This window comes from Hordeum vulgare, chromosome 2H (assembly GCF_904849725.1).
Source record: "Hordeum vulgare subsp. vulgare chromosome 2H, MorexV3_pseudomolecules_assembly, whole genome shotgun sequence".
Classification (NCBI taxonomy): domain Eukaryota; kingdom Viridiplantae; phylum Streptophyta; class Magnoliopsida; order Poales; family Poaceae; genus Hordeum; species Hordeum vulgare.
Genome location: NC_058519.1, coordinates 655,556,914 through 655,569,704, shown reverse-complemented (window position 1 = coordinate 655,569,704; position 12,791 = coordinate 655,556,914). Strand labels below are relative to the sequence as shown.

Here is a 12,791-nt window from a genome sequence, read left to right as displayed (position 1 = left end):
CCCGAATTCTTGTAATCATATCATTTTCCCATGGACTCGCTAAAACACACAGAAATATAAAGTACCTCCGGCTCCCGTGGCATTGCAACCAAGCACCTTTCCTATCAAATAAATTATGAAAAGCCCCCCTAGACGCCTTCGGAGTTCACATTTGACTCGATAATAATTAAAAAATTACCGGAAATTTCGCAATGGTTTCCAAGCAGAAAAGAAATCAGTGAAAAGGAACCTTACATTTTAAAGATGATGAAAAGGTTATGTTTAAAAGCTGTTCACGCATTTATAAATTTTTTTCATGATTCCACATTTATTTAACCATACATTTAGAAATATTTTTATGTTTGAAAAAAAATCGTATGTTTCAAAAAAAATATATAATATTCATACATTTACAAAACATACACTTGCTCAAATAAGTGTATGTGTGGTTAAAAATGTCACACTTCTAGAAAGTGTACATATGTTTACAAAACTATTGTTGCACTTAAAAAATATGAATACTGAAAAAAAGAAATTTAAATTTGTGTATTAAATTTAATTATTTGCCAAAAATTAATGTATTTAGAAAAGGTTAAGGAGAAAAATGAGAAAACGGACAAGAAATCCTCCTAGGGCTTGCTACTTTCTCAAATAATTTGTCTCGTGTCGTGGGCTTTCAATTCATGTGTTAGCGCCCTGGGCCTTTAATGAGCAATATAGGTGCTTCATTTTTTGGTATTATTTTTATGATAGTTAGATTGTCAGTCGGAATTCGTGTGCATCAAATGGGCATTAAGATGACCTCGTAGTTTAAGCAGTAAAAGTGAGAAAATTAGTCCATAAAGGTATTTAAGAGATGCATTTCACCTTGCCGGGTGGCCGCACTTGGACAACACTTCACCTCTACGTCCCCTCCCCCTACTTTTTACATCATGTAACCTTAACCCTCAAGTTATCGCCTGATTTTTGGCAGCCGCATTCAAGAACGACAGAGCATTGGACCAACTTTCTCTCTCAAGAAGGGCTGGAATAATATATGCCGTCCGCCGTTTTCGTTAAAGGAAATGAATTCACCGATTCTTCACCATTGGCACAAGCATATTGGGGGGGGGGGGGGGGGCATCATCACCATCTCCATCCCCATGCAATGTTTGTGGATTAAAACATGCAACTTATTATCTTTTGTCTCTTTATTCCCAGTTAGTATCGTGCAAAGTGTTGTGAACAACTCATTTATTCGTATTGTAAACCATATCGTTATACCATTGCTCGTGTTTGTGTTGGTTGTTCGTGACAAGTTCATCTAGTTCGTTCGTGCTGTAATTTGCAAACCGCATAATAAGAACCACTCAAAAGTACAATTTCTTCATTCTTACATATATCAAACAAAATTTGGAATGCGACATGGGACCAAATTATTTTCCTCGCGAGGGCAAAATGTAAATAGTGTGTGCCTAGGTACAACCTACCGAGGTGCACGCTGAGACGACACAAACTCCTGCTCTTGGCTCAACTGGCGTGAGCCATGCTGACCAACCACCGGAACAACGCCACCATGCTCATCGTCTTCCGCATGTTGTGCCTCTTCGTCTTGCCTCGCCCTTGATGCAACACGGCGCCCCGTGAGGAGCTGCAGCCTCATCTCCACGTCCTTCATGGTTGGCCTCTCCTCTCGCGTTAGACTGAGGCACTCCTCCGCCAACCGAGCCATGGACAGAACCCCTTCATCTCTTCCATCCCCTTGGATCTGCGCGTCCACCGTTTCCTCGAGGGGCCTCTCCCTCATTGCCCACAAGAAGTAGTTTGACAGGTTCTGCTTCTCGCCATGCTCGTTCTGGATGATGGGTTTCCTCCTCGTCAGCAGCTCAACAAGTATCACTCCAAAACTATAAACATCGCTCTTCTCGTTGAGCTGGCCCGTGTAGTAATACTCCGGATCCAGGTACCCAAACGTACCCTGAACAGCGGTGACCAGGTGTGTTTGGTCGATGGGGATCAGCCTCGATGCGCCGAAATCTGAGACCTTGGCGGTGTAGCTGTCATTTAGGAGCACGTTCATAGACTTGATGTCTCTGTGGAGGATCAATACGGAAGCCGCGGAGTGCAGGTACGTTAGTGCGCCCGCAATCTCAATGGAGATCCTCAGGCGCTCCTCCCAGGACAGGGGCAGTGATAAGCTGCTACCGTTTTGCTCCGAGGTACGGTGCAGAAGGTCGTAGAGTGTGCCGTTGGAGATGAACTCGTATACAAGCAGAGGGACTTCGGATTCGAGGCAGCATCCGTGGAGCTTCACCACGTTTCGGTGGTTGATCTGCGAGAGGATGGACACCTCGTTGATGAACTCGTCGATCTCACTGATCACTGAGAGCGTTGATTTTTTAATGGCCACCACGCGCTGGTCGGTCAGGATGCCCTTGTAGACGGTGCCATGGCCGCCCCGTCCGACCACGCGGGCCTGGTCGAAACTGTTTGTTGCCTTCTCCAGCTCCTCCAGGGAGAATATCTTTGTGCCGTCGCTGACACTTTTGTCGGAAGAGATAAGCTGTTCAAGCAGGATGCCTTTGTTCTTCCGGAAATACCTTTTTCTCAGCCGCTTCTGAATGACCCGATTCCATCTCCGAGTAAGAATAACAACAATTGCGGCAAGAAATATAATGCCTCCACCACTGCTTAGCCCAATGGTGACACCTACAACCGTTCAGGTCGAATTAGCAATAATGCATCCAATCGGTTCTTTATTTCAAAACAATGATCACACTGTTACAAGATTTCATATGGCATGGTAGATCTCTTACCTAATATTACCGTGCTGGTGCATGTGTAACTCCCGAGTTTATTATGGCAAATGCCATTGCAGGTGTATTTATCTGGCTGTAGGCACTCGTTAATATCTGTATAATTTGCACAATATATAACATCAGTGGTGATCCACACGAAACTTCGGAGCCACTATATGTATATGGATTTCGGATAAGAGCGTGTATTACACCCAGGTTGAGCAACACCTTCTCCAAAATATAAACAAACATGTAAAGATATTATACCTGTGCAACCATCTTTAATGTAAGGATTTCCTTCAAAACCAGAAGAGCACTTGCAGCGGTAGCCGAGATGTTGGAGTGTTCCATCATTGGTGACATCGACACAATCACTATGGGAGCTGAAACATATGTCGTTGTTCACGTTTAGCTTTGCCTGTTTGCATGTCATTTTATTAACGACCCACTTCACCACACCCCATTTCCCGGACAAGGCATAGAGGGAGTCCGAACCAGACAAGATATCACTTGCCTCTGATTCCTCATGAACGCGCAAAATACCGTCCTCAATAGATATGTCAGTGACGACCAATCGACTGGTCAATTCAAGTACCTGAATAACAGTCCCAGGCAAGGGCGGGCTACATGCGAGGAAGAGATGTTCATTTGCAAAGCAGCCAACCTCTGTTCCAAAGGGGAATGGGATGCTCACGTTCCCGCATGACATGGGGCAATCCTTTCTTGGCTGGATGGAGCCATAAACTGTTGAAGGGGGGAGAACATGCCAAATGTTTTAGCAGATGAAGAATACATATTAACAACTTTCGGGATACAAACAATGATGTTTCGGAAAAATCCTCAAGATTCATATCTTCCAATGTTCCTATGGGAATCCTATGATCTAAAGTGGTCCTCACATTTATCTTCCTCGTGACGAGATCCTCGAAACTATATACCATGCCGGCATGTTTTGATAAAGTTTTGTTCCTCCATACTTGCTAGGTTGCTGTACTTACTTATCAGGTTATTAAACATTTGCTACACAAGAATAACGTTCTTGCGGGATTACTGAACGACGATATACACCAACGTAAAATTTACGTCGTGGTATTTGTATCAGTTTTTTTTTAAACAGGCTTTCACCCCGCATTAACGCGACCTCTCCTGGAGAGAAAGCACGTCCGAGATACCCGCCATCCCACCTCCCGTTGCCCTCACAATCCGAGAAGGGGGCCACCATCGTCGCAATGCTACCCGCCGGAGAGCAAGCATGCGACCTGCCATCCGGGGCCGCTGCCCCGGCATCCCTGTCGCGAGATACCGTCGGTCACGCACCTCACGTCACACACAACCACGGTAGGAAGAGCGATGCCACACCATCAACTCCTAGTCCGGCATCAGTCCCCGAGTCTCGGTAGGCGCTTCCACCGTAGGAGGCATCCACACCTGCGTCCCCAGCCAATACCCAGCGGACTGGAAGGGACACGACTCGGAGACTATCGACGACCGCCGGCGAGCTAGCCCCAAGCCCATGGCCAGGCGAGCTCACATGACGCCATGCCCGCGATAACTGTCGCCGATTCGTGCATCGACACACCGGTATCACGACCACCACCAACGAGCACCATACCCGCGAGGGAAGCCCAAGCATCTGTGCGGGCACATCTCGGGTCACTCCCAACCTTTCCTACTGGAAGCAAAAGCTCTGATCCGCCCCGGGCCCGATTTGACACGCCCGAGCACGAACCCCAGATCAGGCGCATCCCCGAAATGTGTGCGGCCGGCACCATCGGTACCTGCCCAGCCCCGTGCCCTGTTGGACCAGATCCGGGAGAAGGAGGCCGACACCACCGCCCCATGCCGCTTGAAGGAGCCTGGCCGCCGCGCCGCCACAGCCCCGCATGACGTGCTCCGTCGCCCAGCCCCGGAGCTGCCTAGACCGAGCCTACCCCCGAGGCCGAGCACCACCGCCGCCTGCAGCGCCTTCCACCGGAGGAGAAGCAAAGGCCACCGGCTCCTGTCGCCGCGGCCCGCCGCCGCCTGCCGACCAGATCCGGCCACCATATGAGGCGTGCACCCCTACCGGCTAATGTCGCTGGAAATCCCTCGCACCAGGCTTTCGCAGCCCCGCCTCTCCAAGCCCAGTCGAGCCAATGCAACCGTCGCAGACCCCCATCCGCCCACACCGCCGACACAGACGTTAGCATCATCACCGATGCGCCCTGTGCGGGCGCCGCGCCTCGAGGTGGCCGCTGCATACCGCGCTGCAGAGAGCCGCCGAGGAAGGAGAAATGCCTCACCGCCGCTACGCCAACCGGGCTTTGCCCAGCGGCGTGCACCGGTGGAGGCGAGGGGGGCAGCGAGGGGACGGCTGGCAGCGGCGTGATTTAGGGTTCGCCCTCCCGCTCACGGGAGCGGGTCGGGCGAACGGGTGGGAGTCCATTTGTATGAGTTTTTTTAATACCGGTACTTGTATTAGTTGACATTTGAATACCCACCCTCTAGCTGTGTGTATCATTACAATGTTTAGAAATATACAAAACTATTGTCTGGTAATAGTACCCAGTTATCGTGGCAATTGCTTACTCCTAACATGATAATCATGGTGGCATGCACTGGCAACTACTTCCTTCGTTTCTAAATATTTGTCTTCTTAAAAATTCAAGTACAAACTATATACGGAGTAAAATGAACGAACCTATACTTTGAATTATATCTATACACATTTATATGTAATTTGTAGTGAAATCTTTAAAAATACAAATATTTAGGTACGGAGGGAGTTGTTGTGAAAAAAATCAACGAAGCATTATGACATGGGATGTTGTTTTGAAGCCCTAGTTGAGATGAACTCCCAATGAAGACCGATCACAGATCAAATTATGATTTGTGAGATAAATAATTTTAAAATTCTGAATTTAGTACTTCATACAGTGATGTCATCATGCTGTTTAGTATTTCTACATGTAAGCAAAATCTAATTAAAACCCCGCTTCACTGGGCAACCACAGTGTTTAGAGGCAGGCCTGCCTCCAAGCTGGGGCCCACGGTTGGCTGCTAGAGTCAGGTCAAAAGTCTGCAATTAATGTATAGCAAATTGGAAGCCACTACACAGCGGCACCCTAGGAGCACTTTCCCGTGCGGCGGTTTTTTCAATATGCATGCAAACTAAGGCCGGTCATAGTGGGATATCATAACTAGTAACATAGTCTTGGGACAAACAAACATGGTGATGTGGCAAGTAATTAAAAAGAGAGGGACAAACAAACATGGTGATGTGGCAAGTAATTAAAAAGAGAGAAAGGGTTATAGTAACATAGGTAGATACTGTATCATGTTAAATATTATGTTACTATGTGTCATGCATGTTAATAAATGAGATCACCAATGATAATAGTTTATGATACTATGCACTATGAAGATAGTATCATACAATAGTAACATATGCATGATACTACCATATGTTACTCCCCACTATGAAGCCTAATACATCAGCAAAGATTCTTCTAATGTTGAATTTTAAAAAAAAATTATCTCTTAAACCATAAATCCAATTGACGATCCGTTTTCACCGTTAGCTTTTTCGCAACGAGATCTTCAAAACTAGATTCACATGTCGACATGTTTCGACAACTTTTTTTTTCGTCGATAGTTGCCAGATTACTATTATTTAGTTGTTACACTATGAGACACTTAGTAGCCATATTTAATTAACTTAGTTGTCAACTTGGTAACCGTGTGTATAGATTTTTGACAACTACGCTTGGTTAAACCCGACGACCATGTTTGACAAATGATTGTTGTCTTGTAACAATTTTCATTATACATGATATAAACGCATGTCATAGGTTTGGTTTGCCAATTTAAATATGTCAACTTGTCATATTTACATACAACTTTTCTAGAATTTTTTTTGTGTGCTTGCTAATTTAACTGTGCCCACTTGTCATATTTACTAACAATTACCAAAAACAAAAAAAATTCTTGTGGTCGTCGGTTTTAAATATGGTGAGTTGTCATATTTTTACACGTTATCGTCTCAAAAAAGCTGTTTCTGCTTGTCCGTTCGATTATGTCGAGATGTCATATTTATACGTAATTTTCAAAAAATATGACGATTAAGTTATTTTTTATCAGACAAATAAGTATTTACTAATATGACAAGTAAGTGCAACAAATGTGGTAAGTACGAGCAAAAAAAAATGTTGTCGAAACATATCGACATAATATCTAGTTTTAAAGATTTCGTCGAAACAAAGTTAACGGCGAAAACGAATCATCGATCGAATTAACGGTTTAAGAGATAAAGGTTTTTAAATTCTGATCGTAGAAATGAAATCTAACGTGAGCCCGCTGCATGGAAGCACCCGTATAAGCACGCTTCTCTTTGGATTTTCCCTAGCAAATTTGCTTTCCCTCTAAGGTGTCCTCACAATGCGTAAAATACTAAATTTCAAAGGAATTCTTTTCTAGCTGCTTGAGACATATGCAACACACTCCATCTATGACATGTAGGGTCAGGGAAATATTCTATTATAAAGAAAGGCTTGGAGGCTGTCCAAGCATTGCGTTGATGCTTAACAAATTTAAGCTCGAGGCTATCTCCACCACAGTGTGTGGCATCTGACTCTATGGCCTTAGAGGCAGCAAAACATCACACTGTGGATGCTCTTCAATTCTGTGTCATTCCCATAATTAAACCTGATCAAAACTTTGTATGCCAGAAAATTATATAGCACATCTATAGTATTAACTATGTTAGCGTTTGGAGACGAGTTAACATTAAAATAACATTACCCATCCCACAAATGTGCGCACATTAAAAAGATTATTAACAATATGCATGGGCTGAATTAAAGTTAACCCTGACCACAAATCAAACGAACTGTAGTTTAATTTAGAGCTGACCTGCCGGAGGAGCGGGAGGCGGTGGAGGTGGAGGGGGTGGTTGGTATTTTTGGCACTCGCCATGGACATAGGGGTTGCCGCCCCATTTGCAAACGCAAAAGTATCCACCGATCAGCGAGTCCTGACACTTGCTGCGATTAGCAACGCATGCATAGCTGGCCCTGTCCTCCATAGCGCGCTTACAGTTCGGCTGGTAGGGAATAGCCCACTCCACGGTAGCATCTGGGTCGAGATCTTCCGGCAACATAGATCTCAGGGCGTCAATCGGCCTGAATAACAGGTACTTATTATTGTCTCCGCTAATGAACGCGTACACCTTCTTCGAGCGTGCAGAATCGCTGGTGCGCGAGATGTTGAGGGTGAACGCCCTCAGGTTCACCTGTATGTCGATGAAACAACATCCGATGCCATCGCACACCTCCTCGGGAAGCTTCTCCATGATTTTAGCTTCGACACAGGTGACGGAACAGCTACCGACCTCAACGGTCGAGTTGCCAACGAACAGAGTGGCCTTGATGCCGCAGCCAACAATGAACAACGACATGAATGACGAGCCAGACACTGCAAAGTGCCGGGCTGGAGCTTCCCAGTGAACAGAGTAGTCACGGACACCGGGAATCATCCTCACGGAGTATGAGATAGTGGCGCTCAGGTAGTTGTCACCTTTGCTAAAGTACTTGATGGGTAGGTTGCCTAGCAGGGGGTAACCTGGGCCGTGTGCATGATGATGCACAACCAGGGGTATCGACTCCCCTTCTCGATAAAAACTGGTGTTGCCCACACAAGTGAGACTGAAACCGGGTAAGGAGCACGAAGAACCTAATCCGAATGGATAAGGTATCTTATCATAACCATCACAGGTGTCAGAGCAGTTTCTTCTAGCTGCAGTCACCGCGGCAGTTGTTGCCGACTGTAACACAAGCACTGCAAGCACGAGTGATACCATGGTAGGGTTCGTCTTGCATAAGTGCAGTGTGTCTCTGTTTGTGTTGGGTAGCACCAGGCTGCCGCTGCTTCAACTTGTTGATGATATATATATATAACACCTACCAAGATATGCGTATATGTTGAGTCTCACTGACACTGGCTGACTAGTAGTGAGAACGAGTAAAGTTTGGAAGAAGAGTGTATGCTGTGGAAGAAGGGCAGTATTAATTAATTGTTGACTAGTTGTTCACATGTACCTTTCAAGTCGGTACTTGTCTTTGTCGTATATTTGGAAGTCCTCTCAAGTCTTGAATCTTGGATGTAACCTGTGGAACAAGAGGAAGGCAAGATCATGAGGGCAATGTTTGAGAGGTCAGTTTTTTGGAGACTTGCAGAAGTATGACGTTTTCTTTTCATGAGGAGAAAACAAGTTGCACCAATATCTACAAGCTCTTATATCTCCAAATAGTCCTCTAGGTATGACAATACATAATACTCCCTCCATAAATAAATGTAAGAGCGTTTAGGTCACTTATTTCTTTACAGAGGGAATATTATACAATGAATTATGTTATTGTAGTGAAAGACAACATGAAGAAGGGATAGTTATGTGACGCTCGGTGCAATCGTGACTAAGTAAAATGGCACGCCAAACAACCTACCATGGGACGTCGAGCACTAACACAAGACACAAGATCTTATAGTAACTTGGTGTGCCCACAGGAGTGGTGGAACACAGGAACAAAATGAAGAGTGCGCACAATATTTAGAAGAAGAAAAAAATCGAACTGTTGTACAATATTTGACAAGATGATCGCCTTGCTGCATCGAATTGGTAGACATGGTGACAAACTGGGATTAGCAATGGAGCCCGGAGGCCGGAGCAGCCACCAACGATCAGCAAAGCAGACGTCGGTGCCGGTGGCTGGTGGCAGCCAATAGTTGTGGTGCATTCATCGGCAGTTGTAGGAGCCTAGAGCTAGTGGCGGATCTAGGATTTGAAACCAGAGTGGTCTTATACTTTTTAACCAGAGTGGTCTTATACTTTTTTTTATTTTTATTTTGCCAACTGTGATTATGCGAGCCCTAAATGTAGTTACCAATACCACATAGAAATAGATCGATATGTCTTACTTTACTATCTTTGGTGCCAATCCCTTGATGTTGAGTTGGCCTCGGTCAAGAAAGACGAAATCCGGTGGAAGCTCACGAAATGCTACTCAGCTGCCACTACTTACAAGATGGGATTTGTAGGACCGATCAAATCCGAGATGCCTAATAGGTTTGGAGGATTTGGGCATCTTCAAAGGTCAAGTTTTTCTCCTGGTTTTTTCTTCATGATCGAATCTGGACGGCAGACAGGCTGATCCAGAGAGGTTGGCCAAACTGTTGACCTTGCCAGCTTTGCAAGCATGAACCGGAAATAGGGCCCACCTGATTTCAAGTGTCGCTTTACGATTAGAGTCTGGAATTTGATCTACAGCTGGATGGATGGCATGGATGGATGGCAGTCCAGGACGCCGTCTTGGAGTGACCTCCACACAATTAAGTAAGGAAAAAGCTGTTCTTCACCCGGCGGAAAACTCCAACCCATCATTCGCCTCCCCTAAACAACACGTGTCCCTATGGTCCATCCATGTATCTCTTTCTAGCCTTATCTCTTCTTCAACCTCCTCCCTCCACTCATTTCTTCTCAGAGAGGGTCTGGTGGAAGGCCAGGAGGGGCGGGCTGACCGGGGCAAGGTGCGCCTTCGCCGTTGTTGAGAAGACCGTCGGTGGAAGGAGTTCAAGTGTATCTTCAGGTTGGATTTTTGGATCCCGTCTCCTACCTCTCCCTCTCTTACCTTTTCCTCTTCAGTTTTCTGCAACGCGGTCGTTGCTTCTGCAACGCATCCGTTGTTTCAGGAGTTCTGGTTGGATTTTTGGATCCCGTCTCCTACCTCTCCCTCTCCATTTATCTCTCTTTAGTTTTTTGCAACGCAGTCGTTTGTTGCAAAAATTCTACAACTAAGACGAAGAAATTTTTTGAAACATGATCTTTGTTGTAAAAATTTCTCCCGCAACAGTACCTGTGTTGCAGAAAGACAGAAATAAAATTCTGCAACAAAGCGATTGTTTCTGGAACTCAACCGTTGTTTCAGGAATTAATGGGTCCAAAGTTTATTTTTTGCAACAAAGCGATTATTTCTGCAACTCGACCATCGTTTCAGAAATTATTGGATGCCCGACAGGAGCCCCGCGCGCGCGGATCGGACGGCTGCGCGCGTAGATCGGACGATCATTTAGTAAAACATCCGCCGGTGGATGTGTAGCAGCCCCCATTAAGGAATGTTGAAACTCGAGCGAAGGGCAGCCAAGATACAACAGGAAGACGATCAACTCTTTGCAGATGCTCATCTGCTGGGAGACTTGGAATGAAAAGGATGCGCGAGTTTTCCGCAACAAGGAATCCCTGCCCACTCGGGTGGCGGCCACAATCATGGACGAGGCGAAGACTTGGGTAATTGTCAGGACTAAATTTTTGAAAAACGCTTTACCGGGAGAGTGATCCCTTTTAATCGGGCCTGTGTGGCCATGTAACAATTAAAACTACGTTATCTTCCTTCTTATTTAATGAGATGAGACAAAGTTTTTGCTTTCGTTTTGAAAAAATCTGGTTTTACAAGCTTACTTAAATTCCCAGTTTTGCATAACATAATGATTTCTCTGTACCATAATATTTGTTGTTGGGAAAAACTAGAACTAGTTTAGTTCTTCTCAACAACAAGTATTTAGGAACAAAGGAAGTACATAGCTTGAGAAGTTAAAAGAAGGCTAATTTTGGTCTACACTCTTGCATGGTCATGAAAGTATCAATTATATCTCTGTTTTGCTCTTCAATAGATATAGGCCCCTTCTTTCTTCTCTATCTTTAAAGCATGTCTACGAAAAAGAGAGGCAATGTATCTTCATTCTTCAACAGAGTTTACTTTACTTTCTATCAATAAGGCTAATTGAGGCAAAATTGATGTCCAAATTTATGTGTGTGTTCGGTTCATGTCATGAACTTCAATCAGGCTAACACAACAAAAAAGCAAACCAAAAATAGCTAAATAAGAAATTGAGGAATGGATAAATTGGGCACCTTAAATCAGGCTAATTGTGGTAGGGTTGCTGACTTGCTAGTTGCTACCGGCCGAGTGCCGGACTGGTGACCGGGCGGCTGCCGCCTGTTTCGCAGGGGCGCCACCGCGCCAGACATCCATGGACAGGGCAAGGTCGCAGCTCGTAGGATGGGCGTGGCTGCCGCCGAGGGCCAGGCGGGCGGCAAGGAGTGGAAGGGACCGCTTGCGTGGCTGAGCTCCGGCCAGGGACCGGCCAAGGCGGTGAGCTAGCGAGGAACATCGAGGCAGTGCCGCAGCGGGGATGGGACGGCTCAGCCGCTGGGGAGTCTGCCATCGGGGACCGAAGAACTCGTTGGATCGACGCGTCTCTGTGCGTGCTATGTGTGTTGGGTCGAATATGAAGTTGGGCTTTTCTTTCTCTGGCCCGTCTAAATATGCATAAGTATATAACGCAGTCCAAAATTTCAGGATGGGCCGCGACCCACTCTGTACCTCCGCCCCTGCCTAGAGCTGACGCGTGGAAATTCTCAACAACAACAAAAAAAAACGGACGCACCACTCAAAAAAAATGACCATGGGTCGATGGCAGAGAGGTGACACAACATGGTGTAGTCATAAGACCGCCTACAATCAAAAATAACATAGAGTAGTAACATGTATATGTTATTGTTACTACTTTCTCCGTCTCAGTGTATAAGTCATTCTACGAAAATCAAATTATCCAAAAACACTTAGACACAGTGCATTAACTTTCATCTCGTTTCTTGTTTTTTGACATGAATAAAGGAATCAACCAATAAAAGACATCTGGCGTGTATGTCTTTAATGACTTAGACTAACTAGCACAACATGCAGCGATTAATTCATTGCATGTAATGGTATTAATTAGCAAATTAACATTAATTTCTTTCATTTTCCTCTTTGTCTTGGTTGCGGTGCACAACCTAAGATGATCTATACACCGAGACGGAGGGAGTAGTCTAAATCATTACCTCCATAGTGGATAGTAACATAAAGGCTTTCATTTATTAGCTTATAGAATCGTCTTGTCTTCGTATGTGTGATGTTAGTCATAGTATGAGTAACTAGCTATATTACTACTATTCAATTTATC

At 45.2% G+C, this 12,791-nt stretch overlaps 1 protein-coding gene across 3 annotated transcripts; it reads right to left on the bottom strand.

The window, feature by feature from the left end:
• Positions 1-1,299: 1,299 nt before the first annotated feature.
• On the bottom strand, positions 1,300-12,509 carry LOC123428480 (wall-associated receptor kinase-like 6). 3 transcript variants are annotated; one of them, XM_045112693.1, is made up of 6 exons: positions 11,698-12,509; positions 8,831-8,899; positions 7,647-7,915; positions 3,024-3,500; positions 2,775-2,870; positions 1,300-2,667 (listed from the first exon to the last, which is right to left on the bottom strand). In XM_045112693.1, the coding sequence occupies exons 3-6, from the start codon at positions 7,891-7,893 to the stop codon at positions 1,445-1,447; spliced, it is 2,043 nt and encodes a 680-aa protein (XP_044968628.1). In that variant the 5' UTR covers positions 7,894-7,915; positions 8,831-8,899; positions 11,698-12,509; the 3' UTR covers positions 1,300-1,444. The 3 variants fall into 3 exon arrangements, with proteins under 3 accessions (XP_044968628.1, XP_044968627.1, XP_044968625.1); XM_045112692.1 differs by lacking the exons at positions 8,831-8,899; positions 11,698-12,509 and adding an exon at positions 8,026-8,824; XM_045112690.1 differs by lacking the exons at positions 8,831-8,899; positions 11,698-12,509 and having other exon boundaries at positions 7,647-8,824.
• Positions 12,510-12,791: the final 282 nt, after the last annotated feature.